This window comes from Aethalodelphis obliquidens, unplaced genomic scaffold (assembly GCF_003676395.1).
Source record: "Aethalodelphis obliquidens isolate GAN/ISIS:26980383/991018 unplaced genomic scaffold, ASM367639v1 scaffold27, whole genome shotgun sequence".
Lineage (NCBI taxonomy): Eukaryota > Metazoa > Chordata > Mammalia > Artiodactyla > Delphinidae > Aethalodelphis > Aethalodelphis obliquidens.
Window position 1 is genome coordinate 11,268,109 of NW_020837971.1, and position 22,045 is coordinate 11,290,153.

The 22,045-nt window shown below is 39.2% G+C and overlaps 1 protein-coding gene across 3 annotated transcripts in view; it reads right to left on the reverse strand.

Annotated features, from left to right (window-relative positions):
* The window catches only part of VPS41 (VPS41 subunit of HOPS complex), a 187,343-nt gene that overhangs the window by 35,209 nt on the left and 130,089 nt on the right, over window positions 1-22,045 (reverse strand). For all 3 annotated transcript variants that reach the window (XR_003436563.1, XM_027123964.1, XM_027123963.1), the window contains 6 exons: window positions 12,969-13,066; window positions 8,954-9,083; window positions 7,355-7,470; window positions 6,010-6,066; window positions 3,455-3,516; window positions 2,024-2,105 (listed from right to left, as the gene is read on the reverse strand). Coding sequence is in view for 2 of the 3 variants with exons in the window: in XM_027123964.1 (XP_026979765.1) it covers window positions 2,024-2,105; window positions 3,455-3,516; window positions 6,010-6,066; window positions 7,355-7,470; window positions 8,954-9,083; window positions 12,969-13,066 (545 nt within the window). In the remaining variant the exon portion in view is untranslated. The remainder of the gene's footprint in view (window positions 1-2,023; window positions 2,106-3,454; window positions 3,517-6,009; window positions 6,067-7,354; window positions 7,471-8,953; window positions 9,084-12,968; window positions 13,067-22,045) is intronic.

A 22,045-nucleotide genomic window follows, 5' to 3' on the forward strand; every position in this document is an offset into this window, starting at 1 on the left:
AATATGAGGGAGAATGATGATAAAAGTCAACTTCTTAAGTAATCAAGGAGTTGTAGGTCATCTATTCATCTTTTTTTTTTCTTCCTTAAAATGGAGTAATACATCAACCTTAAAAACCCATAATCATCGTTTGAAATTAAGGGAAAATAAACCTTGTGTTTTTAGCTACTTCAGCACTGTGTTAAGTGTTGAATTTCCAAACACTGTAAATGGTTCTGCAGTGCACTACCCACCAATCGCCATGCTCTGTCCTGGGGACCCAGAGCTCCAGGCACCGTCCCCGGGAGCTCACAGCTTCAGAGGGAAGATATGCAGATATCTAAACAGCCAGTTGCAATGTTGCGTGCTAAGTGTCTTGAGAGAGGGGCAAACAAGATGCTGTGGCGAGGTGGATCTTGGAGACTGAAGCAGAAGTGACAGATGCCAGGGGCCTGTCAGGCCAAGAGAGAGGGGGAAGGGCACCCTGGTAGAGGGAACAGCATGGGCAAAGGCATGGAACCATGAATGCACACTCTGCATGCAGGGAGGTCAGCATGGCTCAGACATGTGAGATGGGGGTCACGGGAGGGAGATGAGGCTGAAGAGGAAGGTGACGTGGGGTCATGAAAGGGATTCAGATTTTATGCTCTGGGCAGGAAGGAAATGAGAGGAGCACATTTCGTTTTTAAACGGCTAACTGTGGGTTAGGGTTGTCTATAGATCTGCCGGAAGGCCCTTGCAATAGTTCAGGCGGGAGTTAAGGCAGTGGTACCAGAGAGGGAGGAGACGCCCAACTGGTACTGACAAAGTGAAACTGACAAGAACTGGAGATAAAACAGAATAAGGAGGTGAGTTAGATGTTCTCATCAAGACAATGGCTTTAGCTGCATAGCACAGGGAGATCAGCCCAGTGCTTTGTGACCACCTAGAGGGGTGGGATAGGGAGGGTGGGAGGGAGACGCAAGAGGGAGGGGCTATGGGGATATATGTATACGTATAGCTGATTCACTTTGTTATACAGCAGCAACTAACACAACACTGCAAAGCAATTATACTCCAATAAAGATGTTTAAAAAAAAAAAAAGACAGTGGCTTTGAGCTATTAAGCATGGAGAAATGAGTATATTGTGATGTGGTACACACAGATTGAAAGGAGAAGGACCAAACTTGGGAGGGAAATGGATTCACATTAATCTGAGTAATCATTCTCAGCAGCATGTACACACAAGGAAAAATGTCCATCACACGCTTCCAGCATAGATAAGGAATTCAAACTAGAGGTCTGGGGGATGGAGCCATCATGGTAAACACGGCCACAGGGCTGGAGAAGATCCCCCAAGGTCAATCCAATAAACGTGACGAGAAGTGTCCTTGAGGGTCTCCTGGAGAAGAGCTACATTTATGGGGCAAGCAGAGGACAAGGCAAGAGGCTGGCCAGGTGAATAACTGGAATTTTTAAAAGCATGTTCATAATTCTAAGGGAACACTGAAGAGGCTCACAAATACTGAAAAGTTTTTTTAAAATGCTTTAAACAGATCTCCAGACATAGGAATACTTTATTGATTAGTTTAGATATTGTAAACTAAAATGAAAGATAAAAAAAATGAAATATCAAAATTATTTGTTCGAGCTACCTGGTCAAAATTTTCCATTTGTTTTCCAGCAGGTAAGATGTTGGAAAATGCACTAATTCTTCAGTACATGTGAAAAAAGCCTTATGTTTATTATAATCTACGGTGATGAGACTATACCTGTTTTCCACATTCATTAAAAAGAACATGAAAACTTCCATCTGAACACAGAGGGAATTGGAGGGAGATAAGAAAGTGAACATATCATATATGTAATACATTTGTATATATTTTATGCACATAAAATATAAACGAGATTTCTATTTGGTGACTAATTTCTAAAAGTTTCTCTTCCTAGCTGAAATAGTACTCGCTTCCCAATAAAGAACTGATTACTATTAATTTTATTTCCATCTCAATATTAATATACTACATACCAAAATTAAAGAGTTAAAAATAAAGCTATGCTTACCTTAAGCTGTCCGATTTCTTTAAATTTATAAACTTCATATTCCCAGAGTGCTGCATTTTTCCCAAGAATTTTCTGGCATTTGCTGGCAGTAAAAACATCCCAGGGAAAAGAAAGTATAAATAAAGAAAACAAACAGAGACAGAATAAGTAGACATTTCCCCTAGTGGTTTAGATAAATCTCTCATCCCAGAACTTTGACAAATTTCCATTTCAAGTGCCAATGAACATAAAGGTATTACTGGTACTCACTTGACTTGCATATACAAAGTTGACGGAAATCATGAAAATACGAAATAGTTATAAATAAAGATGAATCCCTTTCAGAAGACTTTGATTAGGGGTTTTCCCACTGATTTTTCTGTTCTGAGTTTCCTACTTATCCAGATGAGTGCTGCTGGTCTGGGGACCCTTCTTGCCTTGAAGAAATATCATCGTACCCAAAAGTGTCAATGAAACCACTTTTTCAATGGCTTTAAATAGTGGACTACAAAATCAGACTTTACAAAATTAGAATCCTACTTCAGTATACAATTCAGAAAAATGTTCATGTATGAATAAAACTTTGATTTACACATGAAAGAAACACATTTCCCTAAATCAGGGGACAAAAAGCGGCCCTGAAGACTGTTTCCGGGCAGCCATGCAGTCCTGCAGAGGGCACTGCGCAGCTCGAGGGGGAACTGCCCACACAGACCCACACGACCACTATAAACCATTTAGGTTTTTGTCCTGCAAAAACCTGTCTCTTTTTCTCTCTTTTCCCTTTTGCCCTGTCTCTCCTAGGATGCTTGTAGCGTGAACAGCCCTGGAGGTGAGAGGACACAGACTGTCTCCCTCTGGAGCACAGGGCAGGTTTGTTTACTGCCCAGTAAAATAAAAATAACATCTTCCTCTGGAGCCAAGGGCAGGCAGGCTTTATAAAAGCCCATTATAAAAGAATCAGACACCCTAAGCCCAGGGTCCCTCTCCTGTTACACAACCTGCTGCCTGGGCCGAGTCACCTGGGCCTCTCTGCCTCATGCTGTGGGATCTGGAGAAAGTGCTGGTACTCTGGCCACGACTACTGCTGAGGTAGACGGTCCTGTGTCTCTGACCCCGGAGTATCAGGTCTTTTGCCAGCACTCATGAAACTTGCAGGCAAACTTGTCAGCTTATAAGAAGGGTAAAGTATCAGACTCTTCGTGATTTCTGACACTCTTCTCATTAAATAACGAGAAAACCATTTTTCGTTTAGTGCAAATGAGACAGTAGGTGGGTAAATAACATGTTATCAAACCATTCTGTGGTTAAAAGCATTACTATTCAAAAATAACCCCTGTTAGAAAGATGTAAAAAAAAAGTCTGTCAACTGTAGAGAATGACTTATTCGTATTGCTAACATGGCTCAATTCTATTTATATTAACAAATAATTGTGAAAACATCTTGATTACCGTGCCGCTATGTCGTACTCTCCTTTCTCCACCAGGTGGTTTATATATGCCAAGCCGATGTCCTAGGGGAAATGAAATGAAGGAATTTCATACTTAACTGGAACACGTGGAAAGTTGGGTCTCCATTCCTGAGTGGGCCTGCTGACTGGAACCTGTTCATACATCTTCGTTTGCTTTATGTAATTATGCTCATTTCTTTCTTGAGCATATTTAAATATACTTGTATTCTCACAAAGTTTAGAGTTTACAATTTTAAAAAACGTGACTACTTTAAAGGCTCCTAGCCTGCCCTCTTCTAAGAAATTTCCTACAAAGAAATCTCTGATAAGACAAACATGATCCAACAGTTTCATGTTGTCACTGGATATAAAATTGTTTCTTGTGCTTTCATCCCTAAAACGTGAGCTACCTGTCTCTTCTATACCAAGTCTGAGGGAATGCTGTAGGAAAAATGAAATGACAGATCATTTGAAAGGGAAATATTTAAAGTTAACGTCGAAGTGAAAATGAGCTCAGAAAACCAGGTCATTCGAACCCACGAGTTTACAGATGAGGAGACTGGAGCTCAAAGCAATGCACTGACTGGCTTCACAGGATTCGTGCTCATTCACTTATTCCACCTTAGTCCTGAAAGGATTTGAGGTGGCCTGTGTCACCAGAGATGGGGGACCTCTTGCTTGATCGCCTCATGACTCTTATGAATGATTAGTTCCACCTAAAAGCATTTGCATGAGAAGCTTGAACTCAATATATATAACAAAACTTGGATTTTAAGTTCTACTTTATGCACAAACAATTTTTTGCAGAGCTTCTTCCTGGATAGCAGAAATGGCAGGAGCCCATTTTTCTCTCTGCCTGCCTTACCCTAGGAGAAAAATGTCCAGGCGTGATTAATGTAAAGGGCATGCCCATTTCAAGAGTGAAGGGAAATACCCAAAGTTCTTAGTTTATTAAACTTTCACTTTAATGACTACTGTGTAGGAAATCGTATTTCAAATCTGTTGGAACTACAGAGTGAAGAAAAGGTGCTTAACTTTATTTCTCTGAAAATAGATCACATATCACAGTATCTACAGTTTCAGAGAAGAGATGCCTCTTTTGACGAGTCAATTTCTCTAACCTTTCTCCCCATGTCCATGCTCCCTCCCAACTCATCCTGTGCTCTGTGCTCCTTTAACCTCAACCTGATTTTCTCTCTTTTCCCTAAGCATAAGCACGTTAAATGTCTTACACGAAATACCCACCATCACCCAAAACCTCCCCATGATGTCACAGTCCCCAGCCATTGTCTTGACTCTTTTCCACTTCGAGGCTAGCCTTAGTCTATATTCAACTCAACTTCATCATCTCCTATTCACTTTCACTCCACCAAGCATGTTGAGAATAAATAATATATACAGAAAATGCACTTGTCACTTTCATATTACCAAATGCAATGTACAACTGACTAAGCTAAGCTTATCTTACTTTTGACCTGCTTACTTCAACTATACTCTTCCACTGGCTGGAATACTCCATTTCTAGGTAATCCTTGCTTATTCTCTACAATTTTGAATGAATAAAACAACATAAGATGCTCTCATTCTCTCTCTCCCTTTTAGTTCCTGAACTATTTTGCTTGTGTACTCTTTGGGAATTAGGCTTTTTTGGCAAGTTTTAAAGAGGAGTTTAAAGGTGGGGAAAGTGTAGGCAGAAGGACTTTGCACTGGAACCCAAATAGCCATAAATAACTAAGTTTCCAGTTTTCAACTGTAAACTAGGGTCTTGGGCCAGATGATCTCTAAGGACCCTTCACACTCAGAGGATAACATTTCTTTTCTGCTTTCCATCTGCAGATTCATTTTCACAGTTAGCAAAGAAATGGGCTTTCACTCACAATATTTTTCCCAAGTCCAAAATGTAATAAAAATATATTTGATGTCCTAGATTAGTCACCATAACAAAATAAATTGAGCCTGTTCTTATAGAGACACTGAAGCAGTCTAGTTTTATGAAACTACTTTTTTTTTTTTTTTTTTTTTTTTGCGGTACGCGGGCCTCTCACTGTTGTGGCCTCACCCGTTGCGGAACACAGGCTCTGGACGCGCAGGCCCAGCAGCCATGGCTCACGGGCCCAGCCGCTCCACGGCATGTGGGATCTTCCCGGACCGGGGCACGAACCCGCGTCCCCTGCATTGGCAGGCGGACTCTCAACCACTGCGCCACCAGGGAAGCCCTGAAACTACTCTTTTGATAAATTTCATGATAATGTGGTTTTACCTGTGATTTAAAGAAACTTCCCCACGCATAACTGGAAAGCTTTGTATTTAAAGTGTATTTATAAATCCAGTTTCCAAATTACCTAAAACTACCTCCTAGCAGTTGTTCAAGTTTCTTGTTTACAAGCAGAAGCTGATTCAATAAAATGAACTATTTTGACCTCACAGGTTAGGGAATTCGTTTGAAATAACTTCTCAAAAGGTAGCAAGAATCCGTTCTTTGCAAATTACTTTCAGCCTCATTATAACTTATTGAAAGGTAAAGTTATGTTTCAAATAGTAAAATTACATACTTACCAGAATCTTATGTCTTTTAATGTTCTTTTGGCTAATTTCAGCTGCCATCAGAGCTTCCTGTATTTACATAAGCATGATAAAAACAGTCAAAAAGGAAGAAGGGAAAAGGGGAGAGAGTGGGAGAGAGAGACATTGAGGTTATAAACACTATATTTATTATGTTTTAAAGTCCTGGGCTACATAAATAAGCCCCATTTTCCCATGGCTTTTGCTTCAAGCACAGGAATTTTTAATGTTATGGTTGAGTGAACCTCACTGAATTCAAACTCAAACAAAAGCAGTCAACCAAAATGAAGACTTCTCTTATTTCCATTTGAATTCATTTCCACATTAGGACCCTGGAATCACATTTCAGATGCAACTCAAAATACAACAAAATCTCTTATGTTCAAACAAAAAAATCTGTCATTCTAAATCTGTATGACATATGTTAATCAAGGGGCACTTTTCCTTTATGAAGCATAAAAAGTAACCTATATGCATACATTTAGGTACAACTACGCTAAGATTTTGAAAATCTCTGATTTTATTTGTATTTTGGTAAGTTTACAATGATTCCTTGAACACAAATGTTTGAAACACAAAATTATTTCTTTAAGAAGCTGCTGGATCTAAAGCAATAATGGTAATAACTGGGGTATGAACTTGGTATCAATACCTGGACTCCAAAGAGTTTATAAATTAAAAGCTTGTTTTTCCAAATCCTTTCAGGTGGTTACAAACTTAACCAAGTAAGTGGACTATTTTTTGTTTGTTTTTGCTGATTAGCATAAAAGACTATCTAGAGAGTTTCTCTAACTAAACCAACAGAATAATACCTTTGCAGCTATTAAAACTTTAAAATGTTTTCCTTTTTAAAAAAAGCCATGATGGGGCATTATCTACTCAAATTAGTCCGAACCGAGACTCAATGACGTGGACAACATCATTCCATCTGAACAGGTAGCTCAAACCCTCCTGAGTACAGTTTGATAGCTTTACTTTTTACACATGATATAAGCACAAAATAAATGATTTCACTAAAATATCCAAATGGATGATTCTGAAATACTAGCTTTATTTTATTTTTCTTGAAAAACCACCAAATAAACTTATCAGTAGGCTGGATCGAACCTACCCCTCCCTCCATCACCAATGCCTCTTCCACTGAACAGTAAGGCCAGTCAACCTCCTTGTAGTCTTTATTCCCCATAACTTGCGAAAAGAGTATTGGAAAGTTATTGGCCTCCTACATATCACTAGCTTAGAACATTCTAATTCACCTACATGAAAGATTTATTACAAAACCCTTTTAGCCCCTCTCTGTTACCGACGTGTCAATACTTTTAAGTAAAAGCAAGACTACTTCATATTTCTTCTTTTCAAGGAGCCAGTCGATGTGGTCATCTTGGTCTCGTTCCTTGGCTACGACAACATCTCTTGGACTCACAATGTAGAAGAGTGACTCCCCTTCCGAGTATTCTAGAGATAAGAGAGCAACAACTTGGGTGACTCAACAGTAGAAACCTTGGCAGTGGTTTGGTGCGGGGGGACAGGGTTAGGCTACCCAACTTACAAGCGAACAGAAAACTCTCTTAGCTTTGGAATAAATGTGTTTGGCTGTGTTTGAAGGTAGGGGTGAGAGACAGGTAGAGAATGATAGAGTCTATTCCAGTGCTTTAAAAAATATTCACACGTAAAATGATTTGAATGAAAAAAGAAGGAAGGGAGGCAGGAAGGAAGGGAGGGAAGGAGGGAGGAAGTACCCAAAAAACTTGAAAAAAATAAGGTAGGCTTAAAAATTCTGTTTCCTATATTAACGTTCTGACCTCAGCTGAAAGATAGCGCTCAAAATTCTCCATGTCTATTGTATATAATTTATCTACTGTATATAAACTTTATTGATGACCATTTACAGCACAGTTCTATTTTTACAGAACAATTACACCCCACAGTTGGCGATAAATGTTTCCTCCTCTTCAAGGTCAAGGCCATCTAAAGCATAAATGACAGATGCCCCAGGCCCTGGAGACATCATCTATCATTTCAGCGTGTTGTGCACAATGCCGATGGTAAGGGTTTCCTGAAGAATTCAATTATAAAACCTGTTCTGAAGGGTTTCTAAATGTGCAGCAGAGTTTGCTCTGAGCAAAAATTACCTCAGCTGGATGCTTTCACTTGTGAATCACATTTGCTTTTTGCTAAGTCCAGAATATCCACTCCCATTTCTCAGCTGATCAAGGGCTTCATCTAAGAAAGCTCTAACAGATACAGGATATTTCTTCATTGACCAAAATGAGAACTGAAAATATTCTCAAAACATGTCTATTGTTTTTAAAGCAGGAAAGAATTTCTCAACAGCCAAAGCTGTTCTATTTTTTCATCAACGTATTTTTCAAGGATATGATGACACCAAAACACAGAGGCCCCTGGTATGACTACAAAGCAATGGTTCTCCCTTTATTTCCAAGCAGTGACTAAGTGCATTCATGCATCCACTCAACAAATACTCAGTGAAAGCCCAGTATGGACCAGGCGCTCTCTCAAGCTCTGAGCATTCGGTCAAAGAAAGACAATTTCTCCGGCAACCCAGAGTACACCTTCTAGGGATGTAACGTTGGGAGTGATACGCCAACTAGAGAACCATACTGCTTGGCATCAGTGTAAGTCAGGTGTCACATGAAATAGTTAGGACAGGAGACCAAATACAAGGACAAAGGCCACAAAGCCTCCTCACCTTGGTCCTGGCCTCATCTCTACCCCTCCCTTCTGCTGTGGGAACTCAAGCGAGTTCTACAGCCTCTCTGGGCCTTGACGCCTTCATTTTCAACATAAAAGGCCTGCCCAGATAGGCCCTAAGAGCCTTTCAGCACCTTGATTTACATTCCTGGTTGTGCTACTCAAGTGGAGGGGAACAAACAGAAATATAAGAAAAAACGTGAGTCAGATCCTTGATGTCTCTCACCTAAGTGATAATCTCTACATTCATTTTCCTGAAAGCCTCTCACAGTCAGAGCATCAGAAGAGATCTCTTCACAAGTCTCGGAAAGCGGCTGGATGATATCCAGTCTGGGTCTGGCGCAGTATTCTCTTTCCTAAGGGGAAAAAGAAAGTCTCATTTGAATTACATTTCTAGAAATGATACAAATTAGGGACTTCCCTGGTGGCGCAGTGGTTAAGAATCCGCCTGCCACCGCAGGGGACACGGGTTCGGTCCCTGGTCCGGGAAGATCCCACATGCCACGGAGCGACTAAGCCCGTGCGCTACAACTACTGAGCCTGTGTTCTAGAGGCCACGAGCCACAGCTACTGAGCCCGCGTGCCACAACTACCGAAGCCCGTGCTCTGCAACAAGAGAAGCCACCGCAATGAGAAGCCCACACACCAATGAAGAGTAGCCCCCACTCGCCGCAACTAGAGAAAAGCCCGCACGCAGCCACGAAGACCCAGTGCAGCCAAAAATACATTAATTAAGAAAAACAAAAAGGAAAAGTAGTGCCTTGTGCAAAATCACATGGATACTAAGTGGCCAAGGGTCACAGCGTATTTTTAAAAAAATGATACAAATTAATTCTAGGTAGCCGTAATTAAGTGCTTTGGTTTTGTAAATTCGGCAGGTGTAAGCCTTTCTCACCACCTGCCGTGGACAGCCTCATAGCAGTGGTTTATTCTGACCTCTTGGATGAGATATACAGGACAGGTACCACTGTACTATGTCAGCGGTCCACCACTGCAGCCCTTTCAACTCCAAGGGACGGCTACCACATCCTTAGATAACTCTGTTACATCTTCTTCACAAATATGAGACAGAGTGAAAATTACATTATAAACGGCTCCATGATCCAGACCACTGCCACTACTAGGCCTTTCACTGGGGATGCTGAGAAGCCAGAGACTAAGAGTTACGTCTAGAGCAAAACTTGCTGAGATGATGCAGATGTTCTGTGCCTGTACTGCCCAGCGTGGTAGACCTGAGTCACGAGTGGCCATCAAACACCTGAAATGGGATGACTGTGCCTGAGAAACTGAGTTTTAAATTTTATTTCATTTTCATTAATTTCAACTTGGATAGGCACATAGCTTAATGACTACAGTTTGGGACACTGCCATTCTAGATCAAGATAGAGAGGGAAAAGATGCTTTATTGAGGGCCTATGACAATTTCACTAGCCTAGTAGGTGACTGTCCACAGATTGTTCTCGCTGAGTCCTTAAATCACCCTTCAGTAAGTACTGTTCTTCTTAATTTTCCAGATGAAGGAACTGAGGATCGAAAAGTTTACTGAGGTCAAAGTTATATAAGTAAACAGTGAGACTGGGATTTGTGGAAAAACTGGGACTATGGATTTAAAATCAAGTTTTACTATAAAACTCAAGCTCTTTGAATATTCAGCACAGAGGCACGAAAGATACACTTGACTATTTTCCAAAGCAGTGAGACCTAAAGCAGTAAGACCTAAAGCAGGGTGGCACTGGTACAGAGAACTCAGATGAAAGGAACAGAATGAAAGAAATCCAGAACTACTCCCAACTCTCCAAGGTTCCCCAGTAAAACAGTAAGCCTCGAAGATTCCTTTGATCAATTTTGTTAGGTTAATTGAGAAGCGATTACGTCAGCTTTGCATCTCATATATTTAAAAGAGTCCAAAATAAAAAGCAATTATGAAAGATCCACTATTAGAGGAAAAAACCCCAGTGAATATACAGGATAATTTATCACATCTGTGGAGAAATGACAAATACCTTGCTTTTAAAACAACAAAAAGGAAAAACCTGAAAATTTTGACTATTTAAAAAATTAACAGCTATAACAATGACAAAAAATATCAAAATTAGAAGAGCAAAATAGAAAAAAAAAATTGAACCAAATAATGTTAAAAGAAAATCACCTTGCTAGACCACATAAATAAATAGCTCCTTCATATGTGTAAGGAATCCATCAGCAAGGTGATGGATGAGAAATCCATCTTATCATTATTTTACAACTTTTGTTCACTGGTCTAACAGCCCTGCTTATGCGTGAACTGCCTAGGAGCAGGGATTTGGTCTTGTTGATCGCTGATACTCCATGCTGAGCACCATTCTTAACACACGTGCTTTATTAATGAATGGAAGAAAAAACATTAAGGGAACAGCTTCATAAATTACGTTATATCAACCAGATGAAACAGTTCACAACCACCAGAAAGATGATGGGAGACTGCACAGCCATATGCAGAGAGAATGGAACGGTGCTCCTAAAATTATGGCCACACAGAAGAGCTTGTAACTATCACTGCAACCGTGCGGGAACAGGCACATATGTAAAAGGTGTAATGAGGAAAATATGCTGCGATAACATTGCAATTGATATAAAAACGAATTCTGTTTACTGTTGCAGTTAAACTTTTTGATGTGAAAAAGAAAAGGGGGGCGTGGTGGGCCCCAAGCTTGCTTCTTTATTCCTTCTGCCTTAATTTGATCAGTTCTTTCTGTATTTAAGGATTTCAGGTGTCCTTTGGTGTTAGAGAAAATGAAGAGTTATATACACTGACACACACATTTCTAAAGCACCTCCAAGACCCTCACTTCTTCCTCTGAAAAAACTCCATTTTCTAATTTGCTCTTTGAGGTTGGCTTTTCTTGGTTTTTACTCCTTTCCAATACTCTCTCTTATTAACAAAGGTTTCCTTCCCTTCTTTCTTTTTTTGGTCAACCGTTTATTAGGCCTTCCCTTTGTCATTTTACTGCCTCTTTTCTTATGTCTTTCAATCACATCCTGAATGCTCCCCACACTCCTCATCAAAAAGCACTGTATTTACTCCCTCCGGAGCCAATGCTTTTCTGTATTTTCAAAAAAATAAATAAATAAAATAATAATAAACTGATGTCCTGCACAGGGCTAGAAGCCAGCCCTATTGATTTTAGCAGGTTTGAGCGTTCACTTAAGTCTACTGCATCCCATTGCCTAGCAACATGGGCACCCAGAGCTCCAGGTTACTATAGCGATGGCTTCCTGATGCAAGAGCTCGCTCAGAGAAATGTTGGAGAGCAGCTACCACTTCAAAACCGGGACTCCCAGGGTTTTTCTCCCCATTTTATTCCTTGCTATTTGAAAAGGAAAAGAAAAAAAAAGAGAGAGAGAGAGAGAGAGGATACAGACAAGGAGAAGCTACTCACTGTAAAGGGCTAGACGATCAATTGCATTTCTTTTATACCACAGCATCCCAAAGAAAATCCTTTACAATAAACTCTCCTTGTTTATGCCTTGAAGCCGCCCCTGGCCCCTTCCTGACAGGAACTCTGGACTCTGACAATAAAGACAAACTGGGAATGGGGCCGACCTAGGCTTCAAAGAAAGACTCAGTATGCAGGCCCCTCCACTGGACCCTATAACGGGCTTCATTCCAAAATCATGTATAATGAAATGCAGATTCTCTGCTGCTTCCTATGAGCCGTACATTTCATACCATCATTTGCAGTGATAACCGAGACTTAGCAACAATCTAATTTCAAAGCAAGAATCAAGCTACTCAGAATCACTGGGCCACTGGGAAGTAAACAAATATATCTGGACCACAGGAAATAATGGACCACCCTCTCTGTAATTCACTCTGACCACAGGGACCCCTGCTGATGCTACACATCAACTTCATTGCTGTCATTTCTGCTAATGCACAGTGTCGGTTTAGTTTCTTGGCCTTTTGGCAAGAGGAATCCTTCGTTCCGTTCGACTAAAATACCAAGAGAGATGGAAAAAAGGGAAGGCAAAAAAAAAAAAAAGACTCCCCTTTGCTTGGCAAAAGGAACAAAGGCAACCAATGAGTGGAGCTTCTGAAACGTAAGTACATTAAGCCTGCAGGGTAATCTCTGCTGACGTTGTTTTATAGGTCAGGAAGTTCTGCTCAGACTGGAGCCGAGTCCTTTCATGGGCAACTTCATCTGGGTAAAAATGCTACAAATGAACCCACTCTATTGTATTCGGGGTGAAAAAAAAATTACCGTTTTTTCGGAAACCTCCTTTACATAGGAAAGTACAACAAGCTGATCACAGAGAGGTGCGAGTCCGCTGATGTAGAATTCAGTTTCAAACTGAGACACTGCAAACAAAAGGGACAGAAGATTCACCGTTAGCAGCAAAAAGCAGCACAAAGGAAAGGACACGTCGACTACGAACGCAGGAGGGACTCATGTTAGAAACCTAACAGAAAGGGGGCAGAGATAAACATACTTTCTGGACAATAATCAGTAGCCCAAAAGAATATCTGGGAACTTATGCTTGAAAATTTCTATTACAAATAAAAAGCAAACTCAACAATAACAGCAGCATGAATGGTGAAGAGTGACACTATCTAGTTAGTTTAAAAATGACAGTTAAATCCCATGAAGACACTTTGAAATCTATAAAACCCAACGTAAACGATTATCGATAACAATACTTTTAAATATTAAAAAATTAAATATTTTAAATAATTTAAAAATATTACTAGTGACAAAAATACTTTTTAAATAATTTAAACATAAATTTCAATCTTTCACAATTAGGGCATTACAGTGGTATGATGGTCCCAAGAAATGCTATTTGTAATTATGAAACTATTACTCCTTTTTAAACATTTAATAAACATTATATCTAGACTTAAAAGAAAAAAGTGTAAATACACATTACATTATGATGAAACTCCATTAATTCTTCAGTGAAATAAAGGTCCGAGAAAATAAGAAATTTCTCTTTCCTTTTAAAAGATAGTCATTAAAACATAGAAGAAGTTCTGTTTCTTCTATTGCATCACCTAAGAGGTATATAGATTTAATTACAATGGACCTCAAAGATCTTATAGAAGGCTCAATGGTAGAAGTACAAATATTGCTACAGTATGATTCTAATGACTAGCTGTTGTAATATTTATACTAAATGACTGTTGTTTTAAGCAACTAAGTTTTGGGATGGTTTGTTATGCAGCAAAGCCAACTGATACAATATTAGTGCCAGGAAAAGACTCTTCCAGGAATCATACACAGCACTTACAATTCATTTGAGAGTAAACTCTCATTTGAACCCACCACTTTTTCTAAGAGTTTCTTGATTCAGTTCTTCTCCACAGTTCTGTGATATTAGCTTCAGGTTTAGTTAACTTTTATGATAAAAAGACCACCTTTTCCAAAGCAGGGGAAGTCAGTGTAGCATACTGGAAACACTATTGAATGGGAAGTTAGGAAATCTGGGTCATAACTGCAATTACACTGAACTTGGATAATTCATTTTAATTTCTGTGGGTATGACTTTTCCCATGTATAAATAAAGGTATCAGAATAGAAATAAAACGCATAACACATAAACTGAGGGGGGACTGAGTTTTTCTTCTTCCTCCTCTCCATCCTCCTCGTAAATCACTTAGTGTTACTTGACTGGGCTGATCTTCAACGCCTGCTCCTTATTTAACTGTTTTCAAAATTTTACTTTCACACCAAAATGAGACTGAGGATAATCAAAAAAACACTAAGTAGTTAATAACATAAATATTAAAAAGGATAACATTTCTTAAGCTTTGTCCTGGGTGGGATCGCATAGGTGGTCAGAGTGCCCTGGACAGAGCCATACAATGGGAGTCCAAACGGTGCCTGCTCTGCCACGAAGACTTGTTTTCTCACCTGCTGAACCTGAACTGAATATCCTTATCTAGGCACTTGAAAATAATCTTTGGTAAAGTGGTGATGTGATCAATATTCTCACGAAGCACATGCGTAGAGAACTTCCCACAACCACGTGTTCAGAGATGAGCACGTGCTGCGTGTAGCCAGGCACAGAAGGTTCTGGAGAAGCTTCCCCAGTGCTACCTATGAATGTAGGGAGTGGGCAGGGGGGAGGGGGGAGAGACGGGAGGGTTGGAATGTGCAGATGCTATTGAACAGTGTGGGCCACACATGACCTACTGATCAAAGAGGTGACAGTTTCACATTCAGGAAGACATACAGGCCTGTTAACAGGAGGTTTTGGATGCCAGCACTCCTGAGGTTGCACAGACTCTTTGGTAGAGATGGACTTGTGTTTTTTTACTAAATCGCATTCCATTGTTGAAATGCTACGCATACAGCAACTTGGATGAAGAGCAATCAAAGATGCTACAGAGACTGTTTCATGGGAATCACATGGAGCCTTTTATGGGCTTGTCTGCCATAGGCACCCAAGTGAGAGCATCATCTAAGAAATGGTGGGTGAACGAGGTATTCTCCCCAGTTGAGACACCAAAGGGGCTGCCAAGGCTCACTGACAAGGAGCATCATACAGTATCCCTCCTAAAGGTAACCAAATCCACATCAAGGCTTTGGTTTATATGAATGAGCTGTAAGATACAGATCAGAGAAACTAGAAAACAATTCTACCCAAATCTTTCCTCCTCTACATCCTGATTTCTGTCCTCAAGAGCTTGCATTAATAACACAGAAAACTTCCTGTTCTTTAATTAAGAACATAATAGGAAATCTAATGTGTTCTTCAAGAAAATAAGGACAGATGTGAAGAAGCAGATATTTCCTTCTCAATTCCAGATACTATAACAAAATGCTTATTTGTTAAATACTAAATCCTACCACTTTACTAATTGAAAATAGGTAATAATTTAGGTAGAAATGACATGAACTGACTAAATTACAAACGAAGAAAAGATGTGGTATTATATAAAAATAGTGCTTTCAAGATTTCCAGAGACACAGTTAAGCAAGTTATCACCATTCAGATACAGCTGCAATTAAATAATTCTTCTCATTTTATTAAAATGATTTCATATCAACGGAAATCTTCTTATGGAAAACAAAATTGCAATTATAGTTGCACCCTTTGAGTCACTAATTAAGAGTTCTAAAATAATGGCTGCTTTTCTTACCATTGAATATTCTACCACTTAGAAATTCACCTCCATTAATACCCAATAGTAATGATATCATGTAAAAAAGAGGACACATTTCCTGGTATGAGGTCCTAGTTTAGGAAAATGTCTACATCTACTCTGCATTAAAAAAAAAAAAAAAAGACATTTCAGAATGAATGACATTTCAGGGCTCTGTTTTTCCATTACTACTTACTAATGCAACAAAACAGGATTGTTTTAAGATCTATCATGATTGAGTGTATTCTTTATATTAAGGCTGAATCCATGAAGGGCTGGTTGGAGACAGTGGTGTCAGAATGAACAGGAATGTTGAGGAAAGTTCCCTCTATGCCTACTTTCTGCAGGGTTTTTAACATAAATTGGTGCTGAATTTTGTCGAAAGCTTTCTCTGCATCTATTGAGATGATCATATGGTTTTTCTCCTTCAATTTGTTAATATGGTGTATCATGTTGATTGATTTGCGTATATTGAAGAATCCTTGCATTCCTGGAATAAACCCCAATTGATCATGGTGTATGATCCGTTTAATGTGCTGTTGGATTCTGTTTGCTAGTATTTTGTTGAGGATTTTTGCATCTATGTTCATCAGTGATATTGGCCTGTAATTTTCTTTCTTTGTGACATCTTTGTCTGGCTTTGGTATCAGGATGATGGTGGCCTCGTAGAATGAGTTTGGGAGTGTTCCTCCCTCTGCTATATTTTGGAAGAGTTTGAGAAGGATAGGTGTTAGCTCTTCTCTAAATGTTTGAAAGAATTCGCCTGTGAAGCCATCTGGTCCTGGGCTTTTGTTTGTTGGAAGATTTTTAATCACAGTTTCAATTTCAGTGCTTGTGATTGGTCTGTTCATATTTTCTATTTCTTCCTGGTTCAGTCTTGGCAGGTTGTGCATTTCTAAGAAATTGTCCATTTCTTCCAGGTTGTCCATTTTATTGGCATAGAGTTGCCTGTAGTAATCTCTCATGATCTTTTGTATTTCTGCAGTGTCAGTTGTTACTTCTCCTTTTTCATTTCTAATTCTATTGATTTGAGTCTTATCCCTGATGAGTCTGGCTAATGGTTTATCAATTTTCTTTATCTTCTCAAAGAACCAACTTTTAGTTTTGTTGATCTTTGCTATCGTTTCCTTCATTTCTTTTTCATGTATTTCTGATCTGATCTTTATGATTTCTTTCCTTCTGCTAACTTTGGGGTTCTTTTGTTCTTCTTTCTCTAATTGCTTCAGGTGCAAGGTTAGGTTGTTTATTCGAGATGTTTCCTGTTTCTTAAGGTAGGACTGTATTGCTATAAACTTCCCTCTTAGAACTGCTTTTGCTGCATCCCATAGATTTTGGGTCATTGTGTCTCCATTGTCATTTGTTTCTAGGTATTTTTTGATTTCCTCTTTGATTTCTTCAGTGATCACTTCGTTATTAAGTAGTGTATTGTTTAGCCTCCATGTGTTTGTATTTTTTATAGATCCTCTCCTGTCATTGATATGACAAACCCACAGCCAACATCGTCCTCAAGGGTGAAAAACTGAAACCATTTCCACTAAGATCAGGAACAAGACAAGGTTGCCCACTCTCACCACTATTATTCAACATAGTTTTGGAAGTTTTAGCCACAGCAATAAGAGAAGAAAAAGAAATTTAAGGAATCCAAAAAGGAAAAGAGGAAGTAAAGCTGTCACTGTTTGCAGATGACATGACACTATACATAGAGAATCCCAAAGATGCTACCAGAAAACTACTAGAGCTAATCAATGAATTTGGTAAAGTTGAAGGATACAAAATTAATGCACAGAAATCTCTGGCATTCCTATACACTAATGATGAAAATCTGAAAGTGAAATTAAGAAAACACTCCCATTTACCACTGCAACAAAAAGAATAAAATATCTAGAAATAAACTGACCTAAGGAGACAAAAGACCTGTATGCAGAAAATTTCAAGACACTGATGAAAGAAATTAAAGATGATACAAATAGATGGAGAGATATACCATGTTCTTGGATTAGAAGAATCAACATTGTGAAAATGACTCTACTACCCAAAGCAATCTACAGATTCAATGCAATCCCATCAAACTACCACTGGCATTTTTCACAGAACTAGAACAAAAAATTTCACAATTTGTATGGAAACACAAAAGACCCCGAATAGCCAAAGCAATCTTGAGAACGAAAAATGGAGCTGGAGGAATCAGGCTCCCTGACTTAAGACTATACTACAAAGCTACAGTAATGAAGACAGTATAGTACTGGCACAAAAACAGAAAGATAGATCAATGGAACAGGATAGAAAGCCCAGAGATAAACCCACGCACATATGGTCACCTTATTTTTGATAAAAGAGGCAAGAATATACAGTGGAGAAAAGACAGCCTCTTCAATAAGCGGTGCTGGGAAAACTGGACAGATACATGTAAAAGTATGAGATTAGAACACTCCCTAACACCATACACAAAAATGAGCTGAATATGGATGAAAGACCTAAATGTAAGGCCAGAAACTATCAAACTCTTAGAGGAAAACATAGGCAGAACACTCTATGACATAAATGACAGCAAGATCCTTTTTGACCCACCTCCTAGAGAAATGGAAATAAAAACAAAAATAAACAAAGAGGACCTAATGAAACTTCAAAGCTTTTGCACAGCAAAGGAAACCATAAACAAGACCAAAAGACAACCCTCAGAATGGGAGAAAGTATTTGCAAATGAAGCAACTGACAAAGGATTAATCTCCAAAATTTACAAGCAGCTCATGCAGCTCAATAACAAAAAAACAAACAACCCAATCCAAAAATGGGCAGAAGACCTAAATAGACTTTTCTCCAAAGAAGATATACAGACTACCAACAAACACATGAAAGAATGCTCAATATCATTAATCACTGGAGAAATGCAAATCAAAATTACAATGAGATATCATCTCACACCGGTCAGAATGGCCATCATCAAAAAATCTAGAAACAATAAATGCTGGAGAGGGTGTGGAGAAAAGGGAACACTCTTGCACTGCTGGTGGAAATGTACAGCCACTATGGAGAACAGTATGGAGGTTCCTTAAAAAACTACAAATAGAACTACCTTACGACCGAGCAATCCCACTAATGGGCATATACCCTGAGAAAACCATAATTCAAAAAGAGTCATGCACCAAAATGTTCATTGCAGCTCTATTTACAATAGCCAGGAGATGGAAGCAACCTAAGTGTCCATCATCAGATGAATGGATAAAGAAGATGTGGCACATATATACAATGAAATATTACTCAGCCATGAAAAGAAACGAAATTGAGTTATTTGTAGTGAGGTGGATGGACCTAGAGTCTGTCATACAGAGTGAAGTCAGTCAGAAAGAGAAAAACAAATAGCGTATGCTAACACATGTATATGGAATGTAAGAAAAAAAAATGTCATGAAGATCCTAGGGGTAAGACGGGAATAAAGACACAGACCAACTAGAGAATGGACTTGAGTATATGGGAAGGGGGAAGGGTAAGCTGTGACAAAGTGAGGGAGTGGCCTGGACATATATACACTACCAAATGTAAAATAGATAGCTAGTGGGAAGCAGTCGCAGAGCACAGGGAGATCAGCTGGGTGCTTTGTGACCACCTAGAGGGTTGGGATAGGGAGGGTGGGAGACGCAAGAGGGAAGAGATATGGGAACGTGTCTATGTGTATAGCTGATTCACTTTGTCATAGAGCAGAAAGTAACACACCATTGTAAAGCAATTATACTCCAATAAAGATGTTAAAAATAAATAAAATAAAAGAATGAACAGGAAAGTATAAGGACTATTCTTAATGAACAGATAATAATGAACAGATTTAGAGAAAGAAACGCTGAACGGTAGTATTTATTCTTCTGGAACATACGTAAATTATGTAAAATTTTATGGACTGGCTTTATAAAATATCTTCAAGTAATTACTGCCTTTCTACAAAATTTTAGTGGAACAATCAAAGTTTCAGTTTATTTTCTCTAAAATTCTATTTTTTCCACATGACAATGATTTTTAATAACTAATGAAAAAATTTTTCCAAAGGAAAACCAGTTTGAATACAGGTGTTTTATAGGTCTCATACCATGGAAGCTCATCTTTCCATTATCTGGAAAAGATAAGTCATAAAGAAAAAGACAAATTGTGTTGGAAAGCACTAAAACAAAATAGAAAGCCAAAGCTGGGGGGCGGCAGGGGGCGGGGAGGAGAGAAAAATGCAGAATTCCTAGAGGGAGCCACAGCAGGCAGTAGCTATTCTTCAGGTCAAAGAGTTCTGAAAGTGAGTCAATGGCTCTGGGGCCCTGCAGGAAGTGCTCTGGGGTCCCTGGGATTGTGATGGAGGTAAGCAAAGATGCACATTACAGCTGCAACACAGCCTTCATCCTGATGGGGATGAAAGGCCTGCAGTGCTCTGGTTTATTTAGGAGAATGAAGCATTCCTAGACGTGCTAGAAGAAATAATTCAAGGAAAAAAGAAAGAGATTCTATGCAGAATAAGAGAAAAAGAGGAAGAAAGTTTCAGAGGGACTATTCACATAAAAATTTTATTCAAGGAAGTTCCTTGGATCCAGAAAGAGGACAATTGTGTACAAAGCTCTGATCTAGAAGAGAGGCTTGAGTTCTTCATCAGTGCTGTCCAACAGAATATTAACACAAGCCAAAAACATAACTTTAAAATTTTCTAGTAGCCATATTAAAGAGTAAAAAGAGGTGAAATTTAAAAGTATTTTATTTAATGCAACACGTCTAAAATATGGTCATTGCAACATTTAACAACATAAAGGATTATTAATGAGATAATTTACTTTTTATTTTCATACTAAGTCTTTGGAATCCTAGATGCAGCACATCTCAGCCTACACCTGCCATATTTCAAGCACTTAACAGCTATAAGTGGCAAGTGGTTACCATATTGGACAGTGCAGGTCCAGATGCTCCCCAGTGTTTTTTGTCTTTAAAGTCCAGTAATTTTACTCAAGTATCTTGAAGATGTTCATCGTGGGTCATAATTTTCAGATACACAACTGTACTATTTTAATCTCTAGTTTCTAGTTTTGTGCATCTGTAGTTTCGGGAAATTTTTCTTGAATTACTGTTTTTGGTATTTATTCCATTCCCTTGTTTTGTTTTCCATGACTCTTATTTGTAGGCTGAATTATCTTTGCCTGTCTCAGTATTTATCATTTAATCATAAACCTTTTTTTCCCCTTATTTGTGATGAAAATTTTTTCGTCTTCTATTTCTCTTCTTTCAGTATTGTCTTTGTGTCTATTTGCTCCTGTGTTCCTTCCAGTTTAACCTTCATTTCTGAAATAATCTTTTATTTATAAATATTTCCTGAGTTCTGTCACCTCAGTTGAAATTTTTTTAGTTCTGATTTTTGTTGTTCTTTCATGCCTTCCATCATTTCTCTTTTTTTTAAATTTATTTTTGGCTGCATTGGGTCTTCATTGCTGCACGCGAGCTTTCTCTAGTTGCGGTGAGCAGGGGCTACTCTTCATTGCGATGTGCAGGCTTCTCATTGCGGTGGCTTCTCTTGTTGTGAAGCACAGGATCTAGGCGCATGGGCTTCAGTAGTTGTGGCGCATAGGCTCAGTAGTTGTGGCTAGCGGGCTCTAGCATGCAGGCTCAGTAGTTGCGGTGCACGGGCTTAGTTGCTCCGTGGCATGTGGGATCTTCCCAGACCAGGGATTGAACCTGTGTCCCCTGCATTGGCAGGCGGATTCTTAACCACTGCACCACCAGGGAAGCCCCCATCCCTTCTTTAAACTACCTTGGAGCTTGTTCTGAAACAGTAAATTACAGTCATGATCTATTTTGTGGGTGTTTCTGTCTGGTGTGCTTTCATTGCCAAGGATGTTATTCTGCTCCTTATTCACTTTTTCTTAGACCTTAGTATGGGATTTGACCTCGGTACTTTTCTGCACTTGTTTCTAGGTGAAATCAGCCACTGATCTCTTGGGAGGAGGGAGGAACTGAGATAACTTCTAACCTCCAAGAGTTCCCTCATTCATAGTTTTCACATAGTTTTAAAAATCTGGTCCCTTGCTTTCTGAGATTTCCTGGCTCTGTCCCCTCCCCACTTTTATCTGGACCTTCTCTTTGTTTCTATCATGCCCACACTGCTCAGGATTTAGTCTCCTGCGTGAGCCCGGCCCTGGCAGGAAACACTGGCCACTCAACTGTAAAAGTTCCCAG